The 25,421-nt window shown below is 40.2% G+C and overlaps 1 protein-coding gene and 1 pseudogene across 1 annotated transcript; both read right to left on the reverse strand.

Annotated features, from left to right (window-relative positions):
* Positions 1 to 9,864: 9,864 nt before the first annotated feature.
* On the reverse strand, positions 9,865 to 12,637 carry LOC118805962 (dolichol-phosphate mannosyltransferase subunit 3-like). The gene is made up of 2 exons (XM_036567172.1): positions 12,561 to 12,637; positions 9,865 to 11,250 (listed from the first exon to the last, which is right to left on the reverse strand). The coding sequence occupies exon 2, from the start codon at positions 11,228 to 11,230 to the stop codon at positions 10,952 to 10,954; it is 279 nt and encodes a 92-aa protein (XP_036423065.1). The 5' UTR covers positions 11,231 to 11,250; positions 12,561 to 12,637; the 3' UTR covers positions 9,865 to 10,951.
* Positions 12,638 to 13,153: 516 nt separating this feature from the next.
* On the reverse strand, positions 13,154 to 24,959 carry LOC118804915 (annotated as a pseudogene).
* Between the last annotated feature and the right edge of the window lie 462 nt (positions 24,960 to 25,421).

Raw genomic sequence — 25,421 nt, forward strand, 5'->3', positions numbered from 1 at the left:
TATATAGAGGATTATATAAGAAAAGAGAAACGTTTGATAAAAAAAAAAAAATAATGTGAAATTCTTATGTGAAATAAAAAAAAAAAAGGTATTTTACAACTTTGGTCTGTCGTGATTTTTAACTTGCCGCATGTACATGATGCCACACCCTGACCCTTCACACACATACGCTCGCACACACACACACACGCACACAAACCAGACCTCCCACCTCATGTTCACACATTTAGATGCTATCAGTTCTCGCTCATAACAATGAAAACATAAGGAATTCTCACGCTGGAGGGAGAGCAGGTTTCTGCTGTTCGTGTCAGTGAAGCGAAGTCGAAACATTTATCAGATTTTGGGTTCCCCTCTGAGTTTGCTTTCGGACGCCAAGGGGAAGCAGGAACAATAGTCGGCGATCAGAGGCATCAGTCTGGCATGTATATGTGTGTATACTGTTGGGAATCTATGGCTACAGCTGAGATTCCTCTTTATATACTTCATATAAACTCAGAGATGATACCACAGGACAACAAGTTTTGGTTCTAAAACATTTGAAAAGAGGATTCCTTAAAGAAATACTGTTCTGTGCCATGAGAGAAATGATTTTCTGTTTTTTTACTGAGCACACGGAAGCGTGATAACATTTCTGTCCATGGTGATAGACTGTGTGCTGAGGATACAGATTACACTAGAATGTTTGTTCATGTTTTTTTGGCATATTTATTCTTTTAGAAGGTATATTTTGAGCCTGCATACTAAAGCTTCTTCAGTTCTGTTCATTAACTTCACTCATTTAAAGAGGAATTCCACCAATTTTTCAAAATTTCTACATACCTCAGTCACTGAGATGCACAGTTATTCAGAGTGGTTTGATATGAATTGGTTCATTATATATTGACTCCTTTACAGTGGTGTTGATTGGAACCAGGGGTTGTAATGGCTGTAACGCAGATATACATCAGATACATTTTATTTGCTGTCCAAGTAGACCAGTGACCCTACACGCATCTTCTGAGTTGGTACATGTGATGATATAAAATTGAGAATAATAAATAGTGGTAATAGTGGGAATATTATGCCTCACAACACCCTACGTGTACCTCTCCACCATAAATTGATTTTTAAAAGTATATTTTAGGCCAAAACTTTCTCAAAACTAAAACATGCAGTATTTCCATAAACTCTTCATGCTTCTGGTTCCTATCAGCACCACTATGACCAATTCTCTGAGTTAGTCTCTGTACAGCAGAGAATTTGAAAAAAAAAAATCAACGTAATCTCCCTTTAACTTCTCTTTCCCTCCTGATCTCTGCACTACTTTTTGTCTGTTTGTGTGTTGTGGTTCAGTCCCTCTACTTTATCCACTGCCTCACTCTACCTTTCCTGTGTTTCTTTCTGAAGTCCTGTCCTGACCTTTTCTTTTCTCTCTCTCTCTCTCTCTCTCTCTCTCTCTCTCTCTGCTCCACCCTTCCTCTTGCTCATCTCCAGAGGCCTCTCTTACTTCTATACCCCCCCTCTCTCTTCCCTACTCCTTTTCACTTCTTTTTTCTCTTCTCTCTCTCTGTCTCTCACTTCTCTCCCTCTCTCTTTCTTCTCTTCTCACTCTGTCTCTCTCACTTCTCTTTCCCGTCTCTCTCACTTCTCTTTCTTCTCTTCTCTGTCTCTCTCACTTCTCTCTTCTCTCTCTTTCTTCTTTTCACTCTTTCTCACTTCTCGCTCTTTCTTCTCTTCTGTCTCACTTCTCTCTCTCTTTTTCTCAATTCTTTGTTCTTTCTCTCTCTCTCTCTCTTTCTCTCTCTCTCTCTCTTTCTCTCTCTCTCTCTTCTCCTGTCTCTCTCCCTTTGTTCCACCCTTCCTCTTGCTCATCTCCAGAGGCCTCTCTCTTACTTATATCTCTCTTACTATCTCTCTCTCCCTCTTTCTTCTCCTATCTCCCTCTCCTTTCTCTCTATTTCCTCTCTTTCTCTTTCTCTTTCTTTCTTCTCTCCTCAGTGTTCCACACTTCCTCTTGCTCATCTCCAGAGCATCTTTCTTATTTATCTCTCTCATTCTTTCTCTCTCACATGCTCTTTATGTCTTCTTTATGTCTTCTCTTGTCTTTCTTTCTCTCTCTCTCTCTCTCTCTCTCTCTCTCTCTCTCTCTCTCTCTCCCTCTCTCTCTCTCTCTCTCTCCCCTCATTGTTCCACCCTTCCTCTTGTTCATCTACAGAGGCGTCCTCTTTTTTTATGGCCGTGACCATAAAAACAGCTGTCGGCTGCCGGCTGCTACCGCACCTCTCTCCCTGTCCCGTGTGTTTTTGAAGACGACGGCCCTGTGACCGTAAATCTCACACACCCTCACACACACTCTTAACCATTTGACCTGCGCAGAGGGGCACGGTCAGTTCAGAGGTGATGAGGAGCTGTTAATGAGAGAAGCGCTGTCTGACCACCCCCACTGCGTCAGAGAAGAGACAGGGAGAGTGACCAGGCACAACTGCAGAGAGCAGGAGCCGACACTGACCATTCAGATGCCTAGAGACAGACAGGTGTGAGGAGGGGCAATAGATAAAACAATGAACTATTTTAAAGTAATTATAATAAACATAGTGGCTTCTTTTCAAAACCTGATTTCCAAGATCACATATGGGGCATGTACTTACATAAGGTAAAACAATGAGAAAAAAAAGACAAAATAAAAGCATTTATTTATAAGAACATTTATACCTTATATAAATCATACACCGAGCAGCCATCAAAATCATCTACTTGTTCCTACACTCATTGTCCATTTTATCAGCTCCACTTGCCATACAGGTGCACTTTGTGGTTCTACAATTACAGACTGTAGTCCATCTATTTCTCTGCATACTTTGTTAGCTCCCAAGAGATTAGAAAAAAAGTGAGTACCTCCACAAGTATGGTTCCTCCTTAGGAGCTCTGTAGTAGCTTCACCATGCTACAACACAGCTTCATTCCAGCCCCCTGGAGCTTCACTGAAGCATGCTTTGAGAATAAAGACTCAAATCTGAGGGGGGCAAACCTGTGTGTGTTTGTGTGTGGAGCTGTTAGCTTAAGCTACTTTTGCTTTAATATGCTTGTAAGCGCTGGAAGCTAGAGTTAGCTTAGCGAGAAGGCCTAAACAGCTTTACACACAATCATGCAGGTTCATCGCCTTTCATCAAAAAGTTTACTAACTTAATTGTAATTGTCCACAATATGTAAAGAAAAAAAAAAGGAAAAAGTACATCTCCCTACTAAATGAAAACTTAATGGTCCTCAAATAGAGCCTTGAGGAACCCCTTTGTTTCTTCTATACATTATAATAGGTTTAATAAATTTCATGCAGCCACTGGTTTCTAAAATCAGCATTCAACATTTACGTTGTAAAAGAGGACACCAAAAATCTAGTCAACTGTGCAAGACAGGCTAAAAAAAACAGAATTCCTCCTTCCTTCCTGAGCTTCTCCTCCTCTTTCCTGCAAAACACATTTTTTTTCCACCAAAGCCTTCACTATCAGTACAAGCGTCCCTTTGGTAAATCAGTATGTTTTCAGTTTTCTCACATGACAGAGAGCTTTTCAGCTGGTCCAACACATCTGTGTCTACATATTAAAGTAAATATGTTGAGCTCAAGTCCCCAACGTGCATAAATAAACTAGAGAGAGAGGGTTTGCTGAAACTTAAAAAATGCCAAAATGAAACAGAGCTTGAATAAATGCTTATTTCATGCTCGTTTTCCATATTATTGTTCAAAATATTTTTATATTTCACAGTTTACTTAATGTATTCTGTAATTTCATTAACCTATCAAGCCCCTTTTTCATAAAAAAGAAAAGGAAAACACCTTTGGTTTTGTCATGGTGGAGTAATTAAAGATGTGAAAGAGGGTTTTGACTGGGAATAAAACCATACTCTCATGTTAAAACATGCCCCTAAACAATGAAGCCCTTGAAAACAGGGAAATATAGTACTGTAGTAGGCTCTGTGGAGCCAGAGCATTAATTGGCCGTCATTTCCTTTGCAAGCTGATGCAAATGCAGAGGGTAGCTGCCCATGTGTTCTTGATAGAGGCAGCAACACGTATTGAAAAGTATGATGAATCTGAATGGCATTAGTCATAGGCCTTGCACAATCATCTGAGTACCTATTAGGTACAGACAGCACAACAGGATATCATTGAATAGCTGCTCGGAAAAATGGGATGTGAAACACAGCAGGAAGCACAAGATGAAATCACTTGGAGACTCTAATCATTTATAATTAAGTCTACTTGATTTGCCCCCATTGTATTGCTCCACTGAAAATTCTTTTCTCCTTTACTGGCTACTACTTATGCTCATCTGGACAGGGCAGGAATTTGGAATGTTTGAGTGCAGGATGCTCCACAATCATGTCATTCTTGATGCACCTGCTAATCTCAGGTCCAATTTGCACTCTCAGTTTAGAGTGCTTTCATTAACAATTACATGAAAAAAACTGTCCCATAATGTGCTGAAAGTTTTTCTCCATGGTATCTAGGTGGATACAGCCAAGCAAGCTCTCCCATTGATTAGGACTTCAGGAGCTGGACTGAAGGCCTAACATGTTACATCAACCACCAACATAAATAGCAATTGAGAGTGGAATCAACCAATCACATTTTCATTTTCAACAGTTGGGACCAATTTAGTGAGAAAAAATGTCGCTCAGGCCTTCTGGAAGTTTAGACATGTCACTAACTGTGGACTCGAGTGATTGTCTAATTAGGTTTCAGTCAGCTGTTAGAAATGGAAAACAATGGTGGCGGCTCCAGGGCCCTTTACTGAAGGAATCACTGTAAAGCTGTTACATGCAAGGTAAAACATATGTTAACATGTCTGTCACAAGCTTCAAATAAAAGATATGGGAAGCTTCAAATGTACATGTTTAATCTAGAACGGTCAAAAATGTTAATGTAAAATTAGTGCTAACATACTACTAGAATCCCATAGGGGTGCTAGCCAAAATAAGCACTATTGGATAGGACATCTTCCTTGTTCTTTTCTAATTTTTGAATTGAAGGCCTAGTATTACTAGTCACAGTTCACCACTGTTATCCACTACGAAGTAAAAGTCATTATTGGTAAATATGTCCAGTCTATGTCTGTCTTGGCTGTAAACCTGAAACTAAAAGCCAAGCTAACATTTCAAAAACATATTTGTGAAATCACTGGTAAAAACATAACACACAAAACTGTGTTGTTCAGTTTGCTCCAACTATGATGCATGTGCATATTTGCAGAACAAGCTAGGTTTTCCCCCAGTGCCTTTACTAACAACACTCTTTTGATTGAAGGGCTGGACTTTGTTGAACTGCTCCCATCTCATTTAATATCTCTAATGTAGTGTATTTTCATGTCAAGGACTGGAATGTATTAGACAGTAAGCAAACAGTTGGTTCTCATTGATGTGTTGGATGTGGGAGAAATGGGCAAGCATGAAGACTGATCAACTTTGAAAATCGTTATGATATGTAAGATTCTATTTAGTGCTCCTGATTTTCCAATATAGGGAACAGTGATTTTGGGACCATTGCGAAAGCAGTCTCAGTTTGAGACAAAATGACCATATGACACTCCCACCATCTTCATGCCAGCATATGGTCCGTGCTGTTGTCCAAAAGACTGGAAAAGAGCCATTCATGCAGACAGGGAATAAGTGAGTGAGGCAAGAGAGTGGGAGAGAGACAGGAAGGTTAAGCTTGATTATAAGAGTAGATTGATTACGAGCACATTTCTTGACTTCTTGAACACTTATGGCTTGAGGAGCCGGCAAAGACCAGCTTTTTCTGAAGGCCGCAATCAGGAACTAAAAAGAGAGTCCTAATGTCTGGATTGTCTCTATATTTGAAACATAAAAAATAATACATTTTTGGTGGGTACATTTTTATAGGAAGAGTGAAACTGACCTAGGTCCAGATTTCAAAACTATCGCAGCATTAAGAGTGATTCTTGATCTTTTGGGTAAGTTGGTCCAGCCAGCTTTTTCTTTTTTGGCTCATTTGGCTTTAATGCAGCAAAAGGCAATGAATGAATTTCAGGAACAGAGCCAAAAAAATCACCCGCCTATTCAGTTATTCTGAGAAGAATGTGAGTGCACTCACTCTTAACTGGCAGTGAGTAAGGCTTGCTGTTCGCTCACATTTCAATTCAGGCTATTATTTTTTTGATGAAAACGCATTAAATAAATTAAAATCTTATTGGGGTGAAAACAACACACAAATCACACTAACTTACTTTCCCTGCTGAATACCACAACTCTTTTTAAGGCCACAGTGCCAAACCAAGAGAAATACAATACCAGGCCAATACTATCAAAAACGGCCGACTCCAAACCCCAAGTCATTATCAAGCCGTCTAGCCATCTACACAATGAAGACTGTCAACCAAAATCTCAGAGGTCAGGGTTACTCTGGTACTGTTTAAGAACGAGGTGAAAAAAATCCTCATTGAACATAAAACAACTGAAATTCACATTGTCATTCAGTTAATACTTTGAAAATCAACTATTCAATTTCTTTCTGACACAAATCCACTGGCAGAGTCAGCAAAAGATATAAAGGCAAACCGCTGACAATCTTCAAAAGGCCATTTAGCTGGGGAAAGCAGATTTGTAGAGGAGGTGGAAAAAAGTTTATTGCCATGTTCAAGTTCAATCACACAGGGAAAATGAAACTAACAAAGGCCTGGCAGTGTTTAATAAGGATTAAACATTCATCAGCACTGGGCCATTTACAACCAGGCCACTGGATCTTTTCTTCTTTCGTTTAGCCAGTCGCTCACACATACAAAGGCAATACCACCGATTTTTCTAAATTTCTGTCGGAATTCATTGGCTGAGATGTAAACACAGTTTTTCAGAGTGGTTGTGAAATGGTTCATTGTAGAGAAACTTACCAACTGCCTGGGAGCCAGGCAGTTGTACAATGCAAATATAGCCATTTTATTTACTGTTTAAAAGACCAGTGAATCTACATGTGTGTTCCTGGTTTTATATGTAATGTTGATAATGATAAAATAGTGGTAAATCAAGATAATATGTTTTCTTTGGGGACTATTTTTAACACTTTGAATGTACCTCTCCACCCTGAATGGATATTAGGCCAAATCTTTATCGCAAAACAATAGTAAAACAATTTCTTAGGCATGTGCAACTATCCTGTGAGACACTTTTTAGAGGCATTAAATTCTTTGGACTTCTGGCCCGTATCGCCACCATTGTGAATAATTCTGATGGTTTGAGTTCTAGAATGCTAGAATGGAGCATCTCACATTAAAGCACTCTGAATGAATAGAAAAAGGGAATCGGTGGAACACAGGAATACAGTCAAACCACCCCAAATGCTAACTTGGCTAACAACATATCAGTTAGAATAGCCTAGTTTCCATGATGCAGTACGTCTCATTCATGTGTTGCAGCATTAGCATTTTTGGATGAACTCTTTCTTTACCCAGACGGTAAAAATGTTCCCTGACAAGCATAAAGTATAACAGACGAGGACATCTGAGCTCTCCGTCATTTGTCTGAACCAATAGCTATCATTTTCTGGGTCAAAAAAGAAGCGAAAAAGAACAAAAGTGAGGCGCTACTGGGAACCTTGCCATGGGCTCAGCTTGCACTCCTCCACCCAGTCCTTTTTGGCGAACGGCTTTGAGGTGCATGTCTGCTTTGGGATCCACACCTTGCTAACAGATGTTAGCAAAAGCTTTTAGCTAATCAGCTTAAACAATAAGGTTTACATTACCTGAAACGCTTGCCTTTGCAAGTGTGTTTAAGGAGTCAGCCATTCAAGCTGTTTCTGCATAGGGCCTCATCATGACTTCTATTTATTTATTCAATCCAGGCCTGTTTTTTGACTTGCCAAGAGCACAGCATGCTGTTGCAGTTGGCATGCCGCTGTGCACTTCTCTTTTGTTCAAACGTATTTCCAACATCTTGAGCAATTGTTAAGTTGGGTGTGTTTTCAATGAACTCTGGGCAGCGTTTTACAGTTATCTCAGTAAGAGGCAATGCAGATTGATATATAAGAACAATAGGTAGACTATGGATATCTCAGCTCTGTGTGAACTGAAAAAGTCTTCTCAAATTCATACCCATTTTATCTATTGGCATGCCATACTGCTCACAACATGTAATGGTAACACTTTATTTGAAGGCTACTTTTATATGGACGTAATGTATAAAGCACGTTACATATTTTCAGAGCAATATTGCATTTATGAGCGAATACTAGTAATCGCAAGATGTCTTAACAGGTTTTATGAAGTACATGACACTGCATTGGCTTAATGGTCAGGAAGCATCATTCCCAAGTAATGGAACTTATAAGGCAGAGGTTTCATTGAGAACATAAGTGATACATATACATACAAAAATACTGTATCTGAGTAGAAATTACCATAAAAAAAGAACTTGTCTGTATTTCTACTTGAGTACAGAAGTACAAAATTACTTTCTTCTAAATGCTTACTCAGTTAGTTAATGTCTGCAGCCAAAAGGCCTCCTTAGTAGAAAGTGTGCATGTCTGTCACTTTAGTTTAGGACCCTTACAGCAATACAATATTGCATATCCCATAAAAAAAACCTTATGTCATCTTGTGACTAATGCAAAAAACTGTTCATAAATATGTATGTGCTATGAAGTCCCTATGGAGGCAGGTGATACCCATGTCAGATATCACAGCTGACCTACTACTGTAATTCTAATGTCATGCCCTAATATGCAGTCTTAATCTTCAATAGCTGCACACTGCCATATTGCTCTCTATATTTATTTGCATAGAAAAATGCATTCGTCCATTTTCTCGTCCCTCTTCGTAACAGTACATAAGCAGTGATCCCCATATGTTGCTGGCTCAGATGGCTGGCTTTAATCAAATCCCTGTAGACTACATATCCAAGAGCAGAGATCTGCTTCTAAACCGCTTTAACAGAGAGATTGAGTGGATTTGTATATAATTTTTTGTTACTACACAAGTGCACGTGACTTTGTTAAATGCTTTGTTGTGGACTTTGAGGTCAGGAAAGTCTGGCAAATTGTATTTACATGGATAAAGGTGATGTGTAACATTGCAGCAAGGAGCCATGAAAACTTAAATGGAAGAAGAAGGAGATCTCTCAATAGCTGATTCTTTTTCCAGAGAATTAAGTTGTGGTAGGTCCAGCTTTTATGACATTAGGGTCAATCTAAGTCTTCTTTTGCCACCAAGCTTAATTTAAAGAACCACAAACCCATAAAGGTGTAATAAATCGGCTCAAATGCAAGACGTTAAATCTATTCAGGGACCACAGAAGTCTGTCTGGAGCCTAGTCAGCATTTCTGGCCGCGGCTGCGCTAACGACAGCTTGCAGGTAACTGCAGGGGGTGACATCACAATGTTTTCAGCGCCAGCCAATCAGCTTTCAGGTGGAGCCATCGAGGGCGGGGCCTGAAAATCATTCCAAACACCCCTAAAGAGCTACAGAGCAGTTTAGCAGCCTGTAATGAGTCTGTCCACACTCAGAGCAGGGTTTAGTTCTTTCCTCTACAGGGGGGCACTCCAAATGAGACCCAGGGCCTCCATTTAAAGCCCAGAGTGAGCGACAGAGCTTGTCTGGCCAAAAACATCAGATTAATTTTGACCTGTGTAAATATAGTGCGCTTGTGTGCACTTAGTGGCTTCGGGATTAGCGTTTTAAGAGCCAGCACATGGACATGGATCATATTCTGGAATTTCCATACAGAGCACTCGTGTGTTTTTGTTTTTCCTTTCTGCAACAGTGTCCAATGGAATGGGACGGATGGAGGTTTTCCATCCACAAAACAATCGGGGTCCGAAGGCTCTTGCGCCACATTTGGAATGAAAACACAAGAAATTGTTAATCAAACGATGAAAGTTATGAGGAAAAATAGTCTGTATTTCACATTAAGACTTAGCCTAGAACAGTCAGTAACATATGGAATGCAGAACAAAAAAAAGCCATCCGAATATTATCCATTAAAGAGCTTGTTTTCCAGTGGACCACATCATGTTCGGATTTCACAGCAGTGACCCATTCATTATAGTGAGCTACAAATCAGCCATTAGGGAAACTAAGATAGCCATTTAAATGGGAAACCAACAGAAACATGTGGCTATATTCACTTAGTGCAGTTCTCTGGATCAGTTTCTCTTCACCACATTGAAATAATGGGTGGTCAGTAAAGAGAAACGACTCTGTGACGTTAAAAAAAAAATCAGACCCGAAATCAGCACACACATTTTAAGATGCTCTATGAATGCAGACCCTGGTTCATGGTAATACAACCCAACACCCTTTGAGTGGAATTATACAGATTACACAATCAACTCCATCTTAAAACAGAACCAGGGCTCCGAGTTTTTGCCGCAGACATTCCTGTGCACTCATGTGTGTATTTCTTGAACACTGTTACCCTGTTATCAAACTCATTAAAAATCAACCTCTCAGTTTTATATCTGGTGGTATTGCTAGCGCTAAGTTCACAGTACAGCTATCTCACACTACCGTGAAGCCATGCGGTAGGGATGTTATTAACTGTTGCGAATTTTGACTAGGCTAAAAAATGTCTCCGTTCCCATGCCAGCCCAAATACACATGCTCTGGAGGCTGCGCTAAAATAGAACATTCTCCACTGGCTTTATGTACATGTGCTTGCAAGGTTTTACATGGATTGTTAGAATGGGATGCACTGTGTCCAAAGGAAAAATGTCATTTACATCTGTAACACAGATTTTAGGTCTCGATGTTTTTACAACATTTTCAGTTTCCATTGTAACATTTTGATTCCTAGATTTAGGTCAGAAAGATAAAACAAACTGGTGAAACCTGTAGTTATTCACAGACAATGGGAAACAACATATTTAGCCACACAAAAAAAGATATAATGGCTGTCTTATGGCTTGATAATGCTCCAGCAATGTCCACACAAGCAGGCTAGATGACTGTGTGTTTTTCACAGTCCTCACATCTTCAGTCCCTTCTTCTTTAAGTCCTCTTTAGCCTCTTGTATCTGTGCCTGCAGCTCTTTGGCCGCCTCCTCACAGTCATTAAACGTGGCTACTCTGTAGCCGACTGTTGCCAGCGAATAGCATCCGAACACCACCAGAAGGTACACCGGCATCGGCCAAGTAACTTCCTTGTACACCTCCGGCAACTGCAAGTCCAGGAGGTCAAAGGTAACCAGCCCCCACGCCACACCAACCAATGACACACCCAGAAGCCACTCCAGAAGTTTGGTCATGATGAAGGAACCTGGAAATTCTGGAGGGGGCAGAATACATATAAAACATACATACAAGGTTAGATGAGGTTTTAAATGTGTTCATCATTTCATACTTCATATAAAGCATGAAGATATAGAAAATATTAGTGTTTTTCTTATTATAAGTTCACTATGAGATGAAAGCCTAGTAACAGGCAGCAGCAGACAGAAAACTTTTTGAATACAAAAGAGTAGCGCAAAAGCAAAACTGCTTAAAGTGGAACTCCATTCAAGATTTCTGCATCATTTAATCGTTGAGATGTAAACAAAATCATTCATAGTGGTTTAATGTGAAATGGTGCATTGTAGAGAAAATTACTGGCTGATTTCCTTTACAGTGATGGTGAGAGGAACCACATAATGTCTACAAGGAAAATATATACGATTTATTTACTATCCAAAACAATCAGCGTTCATGAGTTTTATGTATAAAATACTGATAACAGTAAAATACTTATAAATATAAAAACCTTTGTTTCCAATGGGATAATTTAGCTTACAACACCCCATATCTAACTTTTCACCATGCAGATAGGTTTTATGCCAAAAAAGTAGGTTACATAACATTGTTTCATGCATCTAATAATGTATCTGTAACAATTTCATGTAACAATGTATTTGCAATGACTTTCTGTATGATAGCTTTTTCAGGCATTGAACTCTTCAGACGTCTGGTTCCTATCACCACCACTGAAAACAATTCTAACTCAGTAAGAATCTCTATAACTGAGCATTTCACACCAAACCACTCTGAATGACTTTGCTTACACCTCGACGATTTAATTATGCAGAAATTTTGAAAAACCGGCGTAATTCTCCTTAATAACACACAGAATAAAGAACGGCGAGATAAGGTAACAATCCCCACTAGCCGGCTTAAGTTAAATCAAAGAGTGACTTATAATGAACCGTACTTTATTACTCAGCGGAGTTCACTGTAGTTTAGTGCCGTTATCACATTAAGGAGCGCCTTTATGAACCTAGCTATTAGATATCGAGAGTGTTCTTTATTTCAAATAACTCTGAACAGTTTGTAAGAACTATTATTATCTGGTTTAATGGAAAGTATTATTGACTTTATACACTGAGGCCGTGGAGAGATTAGCTGAATTAGCCACTCAGCTAGCCTGCAGGCTAGATACCGCGCAGGAAAAAAGACACTTAGAAAAGACAGCCGTGACCAAGCTGTTAAGTATCTGGTACAACGAATGCCTGTAATGACAGCACAGACGTCCAGAGATGTCCAAAGACGTCCAGAGATGTCCAAAGACGTCCTGCTCTGAATAAATCTTGCTAGCACTCGTCTTACCTCTCAGCCAGCTCACCACTACTCGTACAGAATGCGCGCGGCAATGACGTAATAAGTTCCTGAAGGCTGCTGGGACTTGTAGTGCGTGAGGGACAGGAAGGCTAGAGATAAGAAATAAAAGACCAGTTGGTAAGACTGACACTTTATAATCAATTATTAGTATTATTATCGCATTACATGCAATTAGAAACTAGGAAATTTAAACGTTTTGTTTAGGTAGACCAAAGTTAGCCTGTTGGTAATGAAATTTCAGGCAAACTTTGGCTTGTGAGTTTACCTCTGTTTCTGCTTGGAAGCCATTTTGTTGTGTTTCCCAACCCTGTGTCTGGAGGCTCACTGCTATACTGCTCTGCACTTTTTAGTTTATTCTCTGCTCCTAACATGCCTGGTCCAACAAATCAGCTCATTGACTACGCCTTACTGGGATGAAGTGGGTGTTAAAGCAGAGAAGACATTAGAATGTAGGCCTCCAGGGCCAGGCTTAGGAAATACTACTGTAGGCATAGGAACTGTCATCTGTATTAATCACCTGCACTAATGTTTGTGTCATTTTACTTCTTTCACATTTCCTGTGTGTGTGTTTAACACAGCCTTCACATCATCAGTTCCTTATTCTTTAATTCCTTTGTAGCCTCTTGTATCTGTGCCTGCAGCTCTTTGGCCGCCTCCACAAAGTCATTAAATGGCTACTCTGTAGCCAACTGTTGCCAGCGAATAGCATCCAAACAACACCGGCAAGTACACAGGCATCAGCCAGGCAACTGCCTTGTATGCTGTCGGCAACTGCAGGTCCAGGAGGTCAAAAGTAACCAGCCCCCATGCAACACCAACCAGAGATGCGCTTAGATGTTTGGCCGTGATGAAGGAACCTGGAGAACTATGGGGGGCAGAATACAAACAAAACAGCATATCTACAAGGTAAGATGAGATTTTGAATGCACTCATCATTTAATACTTCTTATAAAACTTAATATTACTATGTATTTTCTACTATAGGTGTTCAGTGTGTTGAGGGAAAACAGGACCAGAGTTAGGAAACACTGCTATAGGCAGAGGAACCGTCATCTGTATCAGTAGTCTACTGCACTAATTTTTATGTCATTTTGGGAAATGAAATGCCAACGCTGACTGTTTTCCGCTTCCTTCAGTGTCAGTTCGGTCCAGTGTCTCTGCAGGGTTACATCCGCCCATTCAGTGCTGAGGACACTGAGGATGCTGAGGTCTTGGCGGGCAGCAGAGGCCATGACCTGAGTGTTTTCAGAGCCAGGCAGATGTAAACATGATTCACTATGGGCAAAGACAGTCAAAGCCCCCCACCACGTAAACACTGTCCAGACAGATGCCGGGTTATTCTGGGTGGTGTTTATATTTGTGAGAGACTTTTTTTCCAGCTTGTGCCAGACAAACAGTTGTGCTTGCTTAGGAGAAACACAGTAGCCTAGGCTACAAGGATTCCAGTTGGAGCCAAGTTTGTTATGTAATTACCGACACCTTCAAGGTCTTACTTTCTTTAATACATTTTAATGTTTTACAGTATGTGTAAAGTGCTCGAGTGCTATCCAGGCCTGCATTCACACTTTAGTTCAGTGAAGAGGAAGACAAGTTGTTCTTATCGTTCTCCTCAGGGCATATTACAGTTTGTTTCTTTGCTTGTGGGTGTATTTGTCTATGTGTGTGCTGTGCTGAGGCGAGTTGGCCCGCTTGCAGGGTGCGCGCTTGCCAGCTCTGTGTTCTTAAAGCTCAGGAAACCTGCGCTCCAGCAGAGAGCGTCTGGCTCACACAGCAGAACAGGCTGCCCTGTGATGGGGGGTCCCTCGGGAATGGAGAGGGTGGATATAGAAGTGGAGGGGGGGCAAGGGAGGTGGAAGAAGGATGGTTGGATAGTTAGCTATGAGCAAGTCAGAAATGTTAGGAGAGGTTGAAGGAGAGAGGGTGAGCGTGTGGATGAGAGCTATTTTGGGGGAGATGGAGGGAGAATGAGAGCAGAGGAGAGGAACAGGCTTCTTTCAGCCATGGGAAGTCAGTTTGAAGAGCAGTGAGAATAGAAGAGTTTGTTGTTATATAAAGCTCCAGAATATAAGGACTTTTTTTACTGCTAAACTGTAGTCTGACATCAGTCAAATTCATATATGGCCTAGATCTAAAAATGCTCTTAACATTAAAGCGATAGTTTGGCAGAATATCAAACTGCTGAGTTTTTATAGTGGCTATTATAGCTACAAGTCATGGAAGCCTGTGTTCACCAGTTAATGCAGTGAGTGCACATTAATACAAATTATCCTACACTTACGCAAAAGTTTTGGCCCCACTGGTCAAATGACGTTTTATACACATTCTCTACAGTGAACACACTTCTGCACATTTTAATGCACAATTACTGTTTATGTGCTGAATTTAATAAATTGGAGGAAGAAAACATAAAATGTGGCCTTTGCAAAAATTATGGCACATTTTATATGTTATGTTTTATTCTTTTCCAATATGTTAAACTTAAATAAATTGAAACTGCACTCTAATATGTGCAGAAAAATGCAGTATTTAAGTGTATTTCCTGTATAAAATGGTTTAACTAATTTTCACTTAGAAAATCAACCAAACGTATTTGACCAGCGGGTTTCAAACTTTTGCGTACGACTGTAGCTCACCGTGTTGAGTCGACAGATGATCTGAAATAGACTCGCTTATGTGGCGTCTCACACTGTATGACCTACTTTTATCTATAAAAATAGACAAAACTACAGACAAAATTCAGGCTGCAAGATCGCTTCTACAATAGATTTTAGCTATGCAGCATAATTTTATCCATTTTAAGCACAATGCTAATTGGGAGGTATAAACTTCCAGTGCTTGTAGTAGGACATTTTGGCCAGCCATCTCTTTATGTTAGACCTCAAGTGAAACCTTGAGGTCATTTTTGATTCTGAGCTTAAATTTCATAAACAAATTGCAACAGTTGTCAAAGGCAGGTTTTGATCTGGAAAAGGTGATTCATGCTGTTGTGACATGTCGCTTGGATTGCTGTGGTTCACAAAATATGGGTCTCAGTCAGACCTGCTTGGCATGCTTGCAGCTGCTGCTGCACAGCTACTCTGTGGAGTGAAATACAGAGATATCACTCCTGTTTTAGCATCACTTCACTGGCTTCCTGTACACTTTAGAACCAAAGTGTGTTGTGTTTTTCTGAGTTTTCTAACCAATTTTATTGTGTCCAGTTCCACCCACTAGCTAGGTCTTTGAAGTGCTGTTACTCAACGCTCGTTCTTATGGAAGTCCAGAGACCACAAGATAATTAATTTTTTATTTTAACGCTGCTACTTATGGAAATCCAGAGAGGCCATTAGGTAGTTATAATTTTCTGGAAGGTTATCTTGAGATAACAAAATATTTATCTTGTTATCTGAAGATAACCATCCAGAAAATTATAACTACTTAATGGCCTCTCTGGACTTCCATAAGTAGCAGCGTTAAAATAACAAGTTAATTATCTTGTGGTCTCAAGATAACAGTTTTTATCTTAAATCACAAGATAATTAACTCGTTATCAGAAGATAACAATCCAGAAAATTATAGCAACAGCTCATGGCCTCTCCAGACTTCCATAGGTTCTTCTAAAAGTGCTGTATAAATAAAAGTTCACATACTGTTACCTAGAGTTATATTGGCCTTAGCTGCAGTTTAAAACCAAAGACAACTTAAGACACCAAATGTGATTGTCGTAAGGGTTAATGTAAGAGCGAAATTGTGTACAATTTCTTTTCTGCTGAACTACTTCTTTCTTGCTCAGTGTTGCACGCCTCATAGGGCATAAGGAGCAGAGAGAAGAGAAGTGCAGAGTGTAGGGGAGTAGAAAGAGGGGGAGGAGGGCTGGGTAAGGAGGACTGCTGTTGAACAGAGGAGCTACAGGTGGAGTCTGAACAGCAGATGACCTTAATGGTACGTTAAATCCAGATGCTTTGGCAGACTTAACATCAATCCTCAGCCACCACCCTGAGCGCAGGGACCCACGGTGTCTGTATGTGAGTGTGAAAAAGTCTGTGTTAAATGTCTAACTTGGAGTGATCAGAGTTACCGTCGACAGTGACTAAGCGGCCAAGTGTAGCCACAGCAGTAGAGTTGTAAAATCATGCGGGAGGTGCATCCTGACAGCAGCGCGTGGGAATGGGTGTCAGGGATGAGTTAGCCAAAATATCATTTAAAGGGAACAATGTCAAAGTGTGTGTGTCTCTGTGTGTTTTGTGAAGGAGAGAGAGCGAGAGAGAACAATAGCACTTGGCTCACAAACAGGAACCCTCTGTTTCCTGAGCCAGAGACTCCAGTCGACTTTCTTTGGCGTACGCACACACACACATTTTGCGGCTGCCGACTTTCTGGAGAAGTTGTGTGATTCCAAGAAAATGCAAAGATATCCCTGTAAGGTTTGAGTAAGTTTGGCCTGTGTGTGTATGTGGCTTTGTATTTAGATCTTTGTAGGGACCCTAAAGTTGAATTCATGCTCCTAAGATTTTTTTGGTTTGTCTTTTCCCTTTTTTCTTTTTTTGGTTTCCTTTGGTTTTGTAGAGATTTTTTTTGTCTGTAGTATAGTACAAAAAACCTTATATATAGTACTGTGCAAAAGTCAGAGAACACCCTTCATTTATTGCAACATATTTAACAGAAAATTGCACAGAAGACTCAACAACTTCATTTTTCAGTATTTAGTATGTCCACTCTTTGTCTGTATTACAGTTTCCAGTCTTTCAGGAGACTTTCTTTCAGTTTTTCAAAGAAATCTGCAGGGATATTTTTTCCACCCCTCCAAAGTTCAGTCGAAGAAGTTGGTTGAATTTTTGGTTTCTCACAATCCGAGTGATCCCAAACACATTCGGTGATGATGAGGTCCGTTGCCGTCTGCATAAAACATCATAAATGACCACTGGACTCTGGGGTGACCTCTCGTTGTTCTGAGAACACCAGGAGCTTCTTTGATTTGGAGACTTTCTTCTTTTTTGTATATGTCCTTTTCTCGGTAACAGCTTCTTAACAGCTACACATCCTTTCAGACTCATAGTGTTGAGTTGTCTTCTCACAGTGGAAGGATGGACAGAAACACCCTGTGGATTTGTTCAGATTTGAAGCAAGAGTGGAGCTTAATTTTCACCTCTCTCTCAGAGATAAACGCTTTAACTACTGTAACTACTGTTTATCTGATGTTGGCAGTTTTGGTGGTCTACCAAGTTTTAGACGGTTGTTATGAGTCTCATTTTCTCTGTATCTTTTTATAATTGTGACTTTCCCATTCATTATGCAAGTGAGTGGATTATATTATATCCAAGATAAGCAATATCTCCTGAAATATTAATAACTTGTACTTAATGGCCATTTTAACTGGACGTTAAATAAATAAAGGGTGGTCTCTGACTTTTGCACAGTACTGTGTATATATATATATATATATATATATATATATATATATATATATATATATATGCGCCCCCACCGGAGGATGTCACTTGTGCCCTTTCTTCCCAAGTCAAAACCCACCTGTTCCAGCTGCTGCCACAAAGGCAGACCAAAGCAGAAAAAAAGACGAGTGGAAACAAAGGAATGTGTTTCACTTGCTCTGAACGTAAGCAGTTCTCTGGTTTATTTAAGGGCTCATGATTTCCATCTGTCTGCACATTTGCAAAATTGAAAACTGAAACTTTCTATCTTAAGCACTTTTGGTAACCCAAAATATAAAACCAATGCAACCTACCAGTGTGCATTGCTTTTTAAATTCTCAGAACAAGTATTGGGGAAAGCAGGACACAAAGTAACACTGGGTAAAGTGTGACATGGGTATTTTATGTAGTTAAATAACTTCAAGTAGATCATAGTTTCAGTCATTTTCTTGTGTTCCCATAGCAACCTCAGCTGTGAATTTTGACTGCAATCGTAAATATATTTGTCAAGATTTACGTTGAAGAGGGTGAGCACCCCACAGATATGAGGCAAGGTGTAACATTTGCACTCATGCCGCTTTCGGCTGAATTGTTTACGAACCACATGTGCTGGAAACAATGTTTACAATGTTGTGTTCATTTAACAAGATTAAACTGGCGTTAAAAAGGCATTTTCCAATAAATTAGGTTATTTCCTATGACGTCTTCTGTAAGGAGCATTTAATAGGATACAGGATCTTTTTCTCCTTATCCCGTATAACCTTAAGCACACCTCTGAATCAGTTAGCTAATAAGCTGTTAAGCTTTGCAGAATAGACTAGCCTACAGTCTTCCATCATCAACTCAATTCACTCTCAAGCCTTTCAGCCAGCTAAATGCAAAATGACAGCGTATACCAATACACAGTCTGCCTGCAGTCATGTCGCCCGCTCTGTGCTTTGTGCTCCTGTAATTACAGCTATTGGCGTTTTATTTAATTGGCACATGACAGGATGTCTCCCCTTTCCCCCCAGCGGTGAAAGCTTGGTCTGTATATCAGATGGACCCCTTGTTCTGTATGTGGCAAACCAAATGTGCATTTAGTCATTTTTAGATTGTTAAAATGTAGAAATTCTACTGAATTGGAACATTCAGCCCCCAGTGTCTTTCTATAGGTTGGTGGTTTTTAATGTTCAAATTTAAATGTCTGTTTTTCCCTCTGTTAGCTATTTGGTCATTTGCTAGTCAGTTAGCTTTGTTGAGCATATACTTTGTTTATTTTGTTTATGTATGATGTCACACATTTTAAAGGGTTCAGTGTCCCACAAGTCCCCATTTATGACCTGGTCAGGTGACTCACTTTAGTTTTGTAGATGGCATCTACAAGGCCATTTACACTGGCTGTTGGCACATGAGCCCGACAGAAATCGATTGGAATGAAGTAATGCCAGACGACTGCAAAGTCAGCGGGGGAACGGGGGGCTACAGAAATGGCTTTCGTCTAGACACGAATAATGAGCAACGAGTGGGCAAAGTCTGGGGGCCAAAGACCACGCATGATTAATCAGCCATGTGGGGTTTGATGACATTGATTTGAGCTCATTAATTAGCAGAGTTTTTGTCTCCATCTGTACATACTCGAAATTTGTTATAGTTCATAAACTGTTCTGTAATAGACAGAGAAGAAAAAACAGTGCCACAGTGAAGGGCTGTATGATTGATAATGACAAGACGTAGTGGTCAGTATGACCAATGAAAGGACCCCTACAAAATTGACTAAATACACACAACACTATATGGGACAAGGGTCATTAGCTTACAGTAAAGCTACATTGACTGCTCCAAACTAGGGTGAAGTTAATGTTGCCAACAAGGGGCATTATGTAGGGCAGTATTGGCTTTCTACAGTCATTCATACTGTTCGTCATCTAAGGGACCAAAACATGACTTTATGCATTCAAACAGGATTGTTTACTGTCATTTCTTGTAGTGCTGTACTGCAATAAATCTCTGTAGACTTACAGCTTACAATGCACCTGATAGGTTTATGTGGAGGCCACACAATTAGCATGAAAACCTAGCCCTGAATGTGTAGTATAGATATGCTCTACTGATAATGCTCATGCTGTGGGCTGTTTCTGCACATGTTTGACTTAAATTCAAAATGAGCTACGCTGACTAGTACCATATGGTAACCTGTAGCCTCTGAACCTCTGAACAAGAAGAGGCCAAACATACAGAATGCAAACATATAGCCCTGGTAATGTGCAAACCATACAATCTGGAGAATTCTGTATTGCTGCTATGGTGGGAAAGTATGAGATATGTTATGAGTTCAGGACAAAAGCGTCTGTGTGGTCTTCCCTAAGGTACGACTGACTGGACGGAGTAAATTAACCAGAATTAATGTGCCCTTTTGGAATAAAGGGTGTTTATTGTAGCAGAAGAGGAGAGTGTTGGGGGAAATTGTGTCCAGTTAAGCTCGTAATTTACCAAAATGTTTCAGTTCTATATAATAGAATAACTGGAAATAAAATCCCATATGTAGTTCATTGCAGCCCAGCGTGTTAGTTCATTTAATACTTGTGAAGTTAATTTAGTAGGGTAGTTTTTGCAATATTGCAAAAACTCCCCTCATCATAGAGGTGTACTTGTGCTCATGCTTATACAGTAGTGCTTGAAAGTTTGTGAACACTTTAGAATTTTCTATATTTCTGCATAATTTGACCTAAAACTTCATCAGATCTTCACACAAGTCCTAATAGTAGATAAAGAGAACCGAATTAAACAAATGAGACAAAAAAATTAGACTTGGTCATTTATTTATTGAGGAAAATGATCTAATATTACATATCTGTGAGTGGCAAAAGTATGTGAACCTTTGCTTTCAGTATCTGGTGTGACCCTCTTGTGCGGCAGTAATTGCAACTAAACGTTTACGGTAACTGTTGATTAGTCCTGTACATCAGCTTGGTGGAGTTTTAGCTCATTCCTCTCTACAAAGCAGCTTCAACCAACTTGTGTTGGTGGGTTTCCTCCCATGAGCTGCTTGCTTCAGGTCCTTCCACAACATTTTTACAAGATTAAGGTCAGGACTTTGACTTGGCCATTCCAAAACATTAGGTTTATTCTTCTTTAACCTTTCTTTGGTAGAACGACTTCTGTGCTGAGGCTCGTTGTCTTGCTGCATGACCCACGTTCCCTTGAGTTTCAGCTCATGGGCAGGATGGCCTGACATTTTCCTTAAGAATTTGCTGGTATAATTCAGAGTTCATTGTTCCCTCAATGATGGCAAGCCATCCTGGCCCACAGGCAGCAAAACAGGCCCAGACCATGATACTACCACCATTGTGTTTCACAGATGGGATAAGGTTTTTATGCTGAAAAGCAGTGTAATCCTTTCTCCAAACATAACGCTTTTCATTTAAACCAAAAACTTTTGTTTTGGTCTCATCCATCCATAAAACATTGTTCCAGTAGTCTTCTGGCTTGTACATGTGATCTTTAGCAAACTGCAGACGGGCAGCAATGTTCTTTTTGTAGAGCAGAGGCTTTCTCCTTGCTACCCTGCAATGCATGCCATTGTTGTTCAGTGTTCTCCTGACAGTGAAATCATGAACATTAACATTAGCCACTGTAAGACAGGCCTTTACTTGCTTAGAAGTTACTCTGAGTTCCTTTGTGACCTCGCTGACTATTACACGCCTTGCTCTTGGTGAGATCATTGTTGGTCGACCACTCCTGGGGAGCGTAACAATGGTCTCTAATTTCCTCCATTTGTACAGTCTGTCTGACTGTGGATTGGAGTCCAAACTCTCTTGAGATGGTTTTGTAAAGTTTCTTAGTAAGGTGATGAGCCATCGCAGGCATTCAGAACAGCATCAGTGCACCTTGGCATAGATTCTACAAGTCTAAAAACTGTTCTGTAGAGATGCAACATCCTTCCGAAAGATATGATGGTAGCTGAGAGCAGATTTCGGACACAACAATCCTTTGAGAGGACAAGCAGACGCAAACCATGCCAGCCAAAATGCCCCACCGGACCCCCTCGCTGTAGGGTCAAACATTCAGGCTTGCACTGCTCCCTTTGTGTACGCCACACATGCACTCGTCCACTAGAGAACAAGGTAAAGAATGACTCCTCTGACCCGATCACTGTTTTCCACATCTCTGTGGATCAGTGCCTATGGTTTCCACAACATTGAACTCTCAGATGTCCAACTATAACATCCCTTAATATGTATTTATGGATGGACTGTTCTCATTGACAGTCTGATCAAGTCCTGCATTGATTCATTTGCATTTAGGTCTATGGGAAAGACAACAGTAAACAGTGTTGGAAACTGTGAAAGAAAGCACTCATTCAATGACCGTGATGCTCAAGCAGTTCAATTAGTGCAGTGTATAAGGAACAAAAGGTGGTTCTTCTATGGCATCACTCCAAAGAACCATTTTGGCATCTTTACTTTTAAGAGTGTAAACAGAATTGTGAAGGTTTGGCCTTTTGAATTTTTAATTTTGCTAAATCTTCATTTAGTGATTGGCCTCCACAATCCTTGCTTGAATATTGTCAGTTATATGAAGGTTGACTCATATTGTTCAGGGTAATAACATTAGTACTTATTTCCCCTGAAATAATGTCAATACTAAGAACAAAAAACAAAGGCCTGTCGTTTCAGTGTGTACTAGCATTTGGTAAAAAGTTACTATTTTGCTGTAATTTGTCCTTTTGTGTTCAAAAGAATTATACTTGTATTTACACTCTGCAAGTAATTCATTACTACTCTTACTACTTTATGTTAACTTTTGGAAATAAAAGGGTTAAATTCTTGAAACACTGAGCAGAGAATCGGCCAGTCAAGAATTGGTATTAAGGTAGAATTAGCTAAGTGAGCTCTCCTATTGGTTAGGACTTCAAGAGCTGAAGAGAAAGCCCAAAGCATTAGATTTACTGGCATTATAATTAGAAAGTGACAGGGGAATCAAAATCACAACAAGCACATTTGATTTCCAATAGGTGGGACCCATATAATGAGAAAAAACATCACTCTAGGCCTTCTGGGAGTGTGAATGGCTGTCACAAGCTTGAAGTAAAACATGGGATGTCTTTTAGAAGCTTCAGATGTCTGTGTTTAAGCTAGAACAGCCAAAAAATGCTCATGTGAATCGCTGTTACCTTAGTGCTAACAAACTAGTAGAATTCCATAGATGCTAGCTGAGATTAGCATTGGCAAAGGTGGGTTTTTTCCACGTTTTGCGAGTTTTGGCATTTATCTAATAGTCACAGTTTGGCACTTGTAGACACCTGCTTATCCAACATTTCCTCTGAAATGAAGGGTATTAATAGGGTGTTTGTTCTCCCTTTTCTGCAGTAACAGCCTCTACTCTTTAGAGCTTTACACTAAATGTTGGAAACATTACTGTGAGGTTTTGATTGCATGCAGCCACAAGAGCATTAGTAAGTTCAGCTACTGATGTTGGATAATTACTTCTGGATCGCAAATTTTACTCTAACGCTGAAGAAAAAGAGATGAGGAGGAAAGGCTTAAAGGTATGTTCTGTTTTGGTGTTAACATTATGCCATTTGTTTTTTCTTGTGGTTGGACAACAAGGAGTAGGGGATCTGGGGACTGTCTAACGAAGCAGGTTCAACTTGGACAGGGCTTCTGACTGAGTTTCAGCTTCACAAAACAAACACAGATGTGGTGAACTTGTTTTACAACAGAGGTTAGCAACTTTCTCTGTTAATCCAAGCTTACATACTCAGGCTGTGATTAATCCTTGCATGTGCACACATGAAAGTGAAAAAGGCAGTCTCGTGAAACATGAGGAGGAGCTGCCATAAAAGGCAAATTATATGACCTAAATATGTAGAAAGTAAAGCATTTTTAATGGTAAAAAAGCAACACTGATGCCACTCAAATTCAGATTTTAACTTAGTAGAACCCCAAATGAGCATGTAATCAACAGCAATACACAAATTGGCCATTTATGTATGTACCTCATTTAAACAGCTTGTGGTAGTCATTGTTATTAGTTAGCATTTCGGTGCAAGATTGCCCAAAAAAATTTGCATAGGCCCCCCAGAAGCCTAGAGCCAGCCCTGGAGATGAGGTCGAAAAACATTGCAGTCCTTTAAGGTTCTGTTTGTGCAGAGCATCTTGTTTGTGCATTTCGTGCTGTGGTTTGGATTTTCTCCACCTGACCCCTGAAGATATCTGACCTCAGTGCTCCTTTCTCTCTCCCTCCCACTGGCACCTGCCAACCTTTGACCACTGACCCCCACAGGAGTGGCTGCAAGAAGAAGAGCATGTGTTGACTCCAAAACAGATAGCGTGACTCTCTCTTATTCTCCCCGCCTCTCTCCGGGAGGTCAACTCTTCTGACCCCTGCAACCTTTCCTTATCGCTGTCTCCATCTGTCCTCTGTCTCTCCTCCTGCTTTTTCTCCTCTTTATCTATCTCTCTCTCCTGTCAATCCATCTCTGTCCCCCACCCCTTCACTTCTACGTCTATATCTGTCTGCCCCTCGTCTTTTCTCATTGATCTCTTACAGTTTCTCCTCCCCCACCTTCTACCCCTCCCTGTCTCGCTTTGTCCTTCTCTCTCTCTCTGTCTGTCTCTCATGCACTCCACCTCTTGGTGGCCATTCAGCCCAGTGATGTATGCACAGCTGGCTTTGACGGAACCTTCCAGAAAACATGTGTTCCTTTATGAACCCCCTGTTGACTCTGTGTCCAGCCTTGCCTTTCTTCGCTTTCCATGGGACGCAGAATTTTTACAGTCGTGGAAGGGCGTCAGGATCCAGGGCGGTGTGTTTGAGGAGCAACTGTAATGACTCTAAAGCACACTAAAAGACGCATAAAAGTTACATTGAAGACGCCGTTGTCGTGCAATCCTCGAGTAGCCTCTTTCTCATTCTGGCCCACTACATGGTAATTGGTCTGCATAAGCATCTTACTGGCCAGTTCAGTGCCTCTTTGTGTTGTTAAAGGACCCATGTTATGGAGGAGGAGAAGCTGTTATTACATACTTTGTTGATTTTGTGGAAATAAGTTAACACATTTTCTACAGGGAACCAACCTAAATATGACATGTTTTTGCAAACTTTTGTGCACTATTTGTATTACTTGTTGACTTTAATATGTTGGACAAAAAAATAAAACATACAATATAAAACATGCCATAAATTCTGCACAGGCCACATTTCAGGTTTTTTCCCCAATATATTAAATTCAGCAAATAAACATTAAAAATGTGCAGAAGAATGTTCTCTGTAGAGGATGTGTTAATGTATTTTCACTTAGAAAATCAACAACACATCATTTGTCTGGGGGTGCACAAACTTTTGCACACATCGGTATATCCACCCATTCAGACCGCAGCCGTTTATCCCTGTGCAGTTTATCAGTGCAGACTTTTTTTTTAATAAGACGCAATATGAGACAGCAAATCAGAGCAGA

The sequence above is a fragment of the Colossoma macropomum genome, unplaced genomic scaffold (genome assembly GCF_904425465.1).
Source record: "Colossoma macropomum unplaced genomic scaffold, Colossoma_macropomum, whole genome shotgun sequence".
NCBI classification, from domain to species: domain Eukaryota; kingdom Metazoa; phylum Chordata; class Actinopteri; order Characiformes; family Serrasalmidae; genus Colossoma; species Colossoma macropomum.

Coding starts and splice junctions, on each gene's coding strand:
- LOC118805962 (XM_036567172.1), bottom strand. CDS start 11,230: ATGACCAAACTTCTGGAGTGGCTTCTGGGTGTGTCATTGGTTGGTGTG.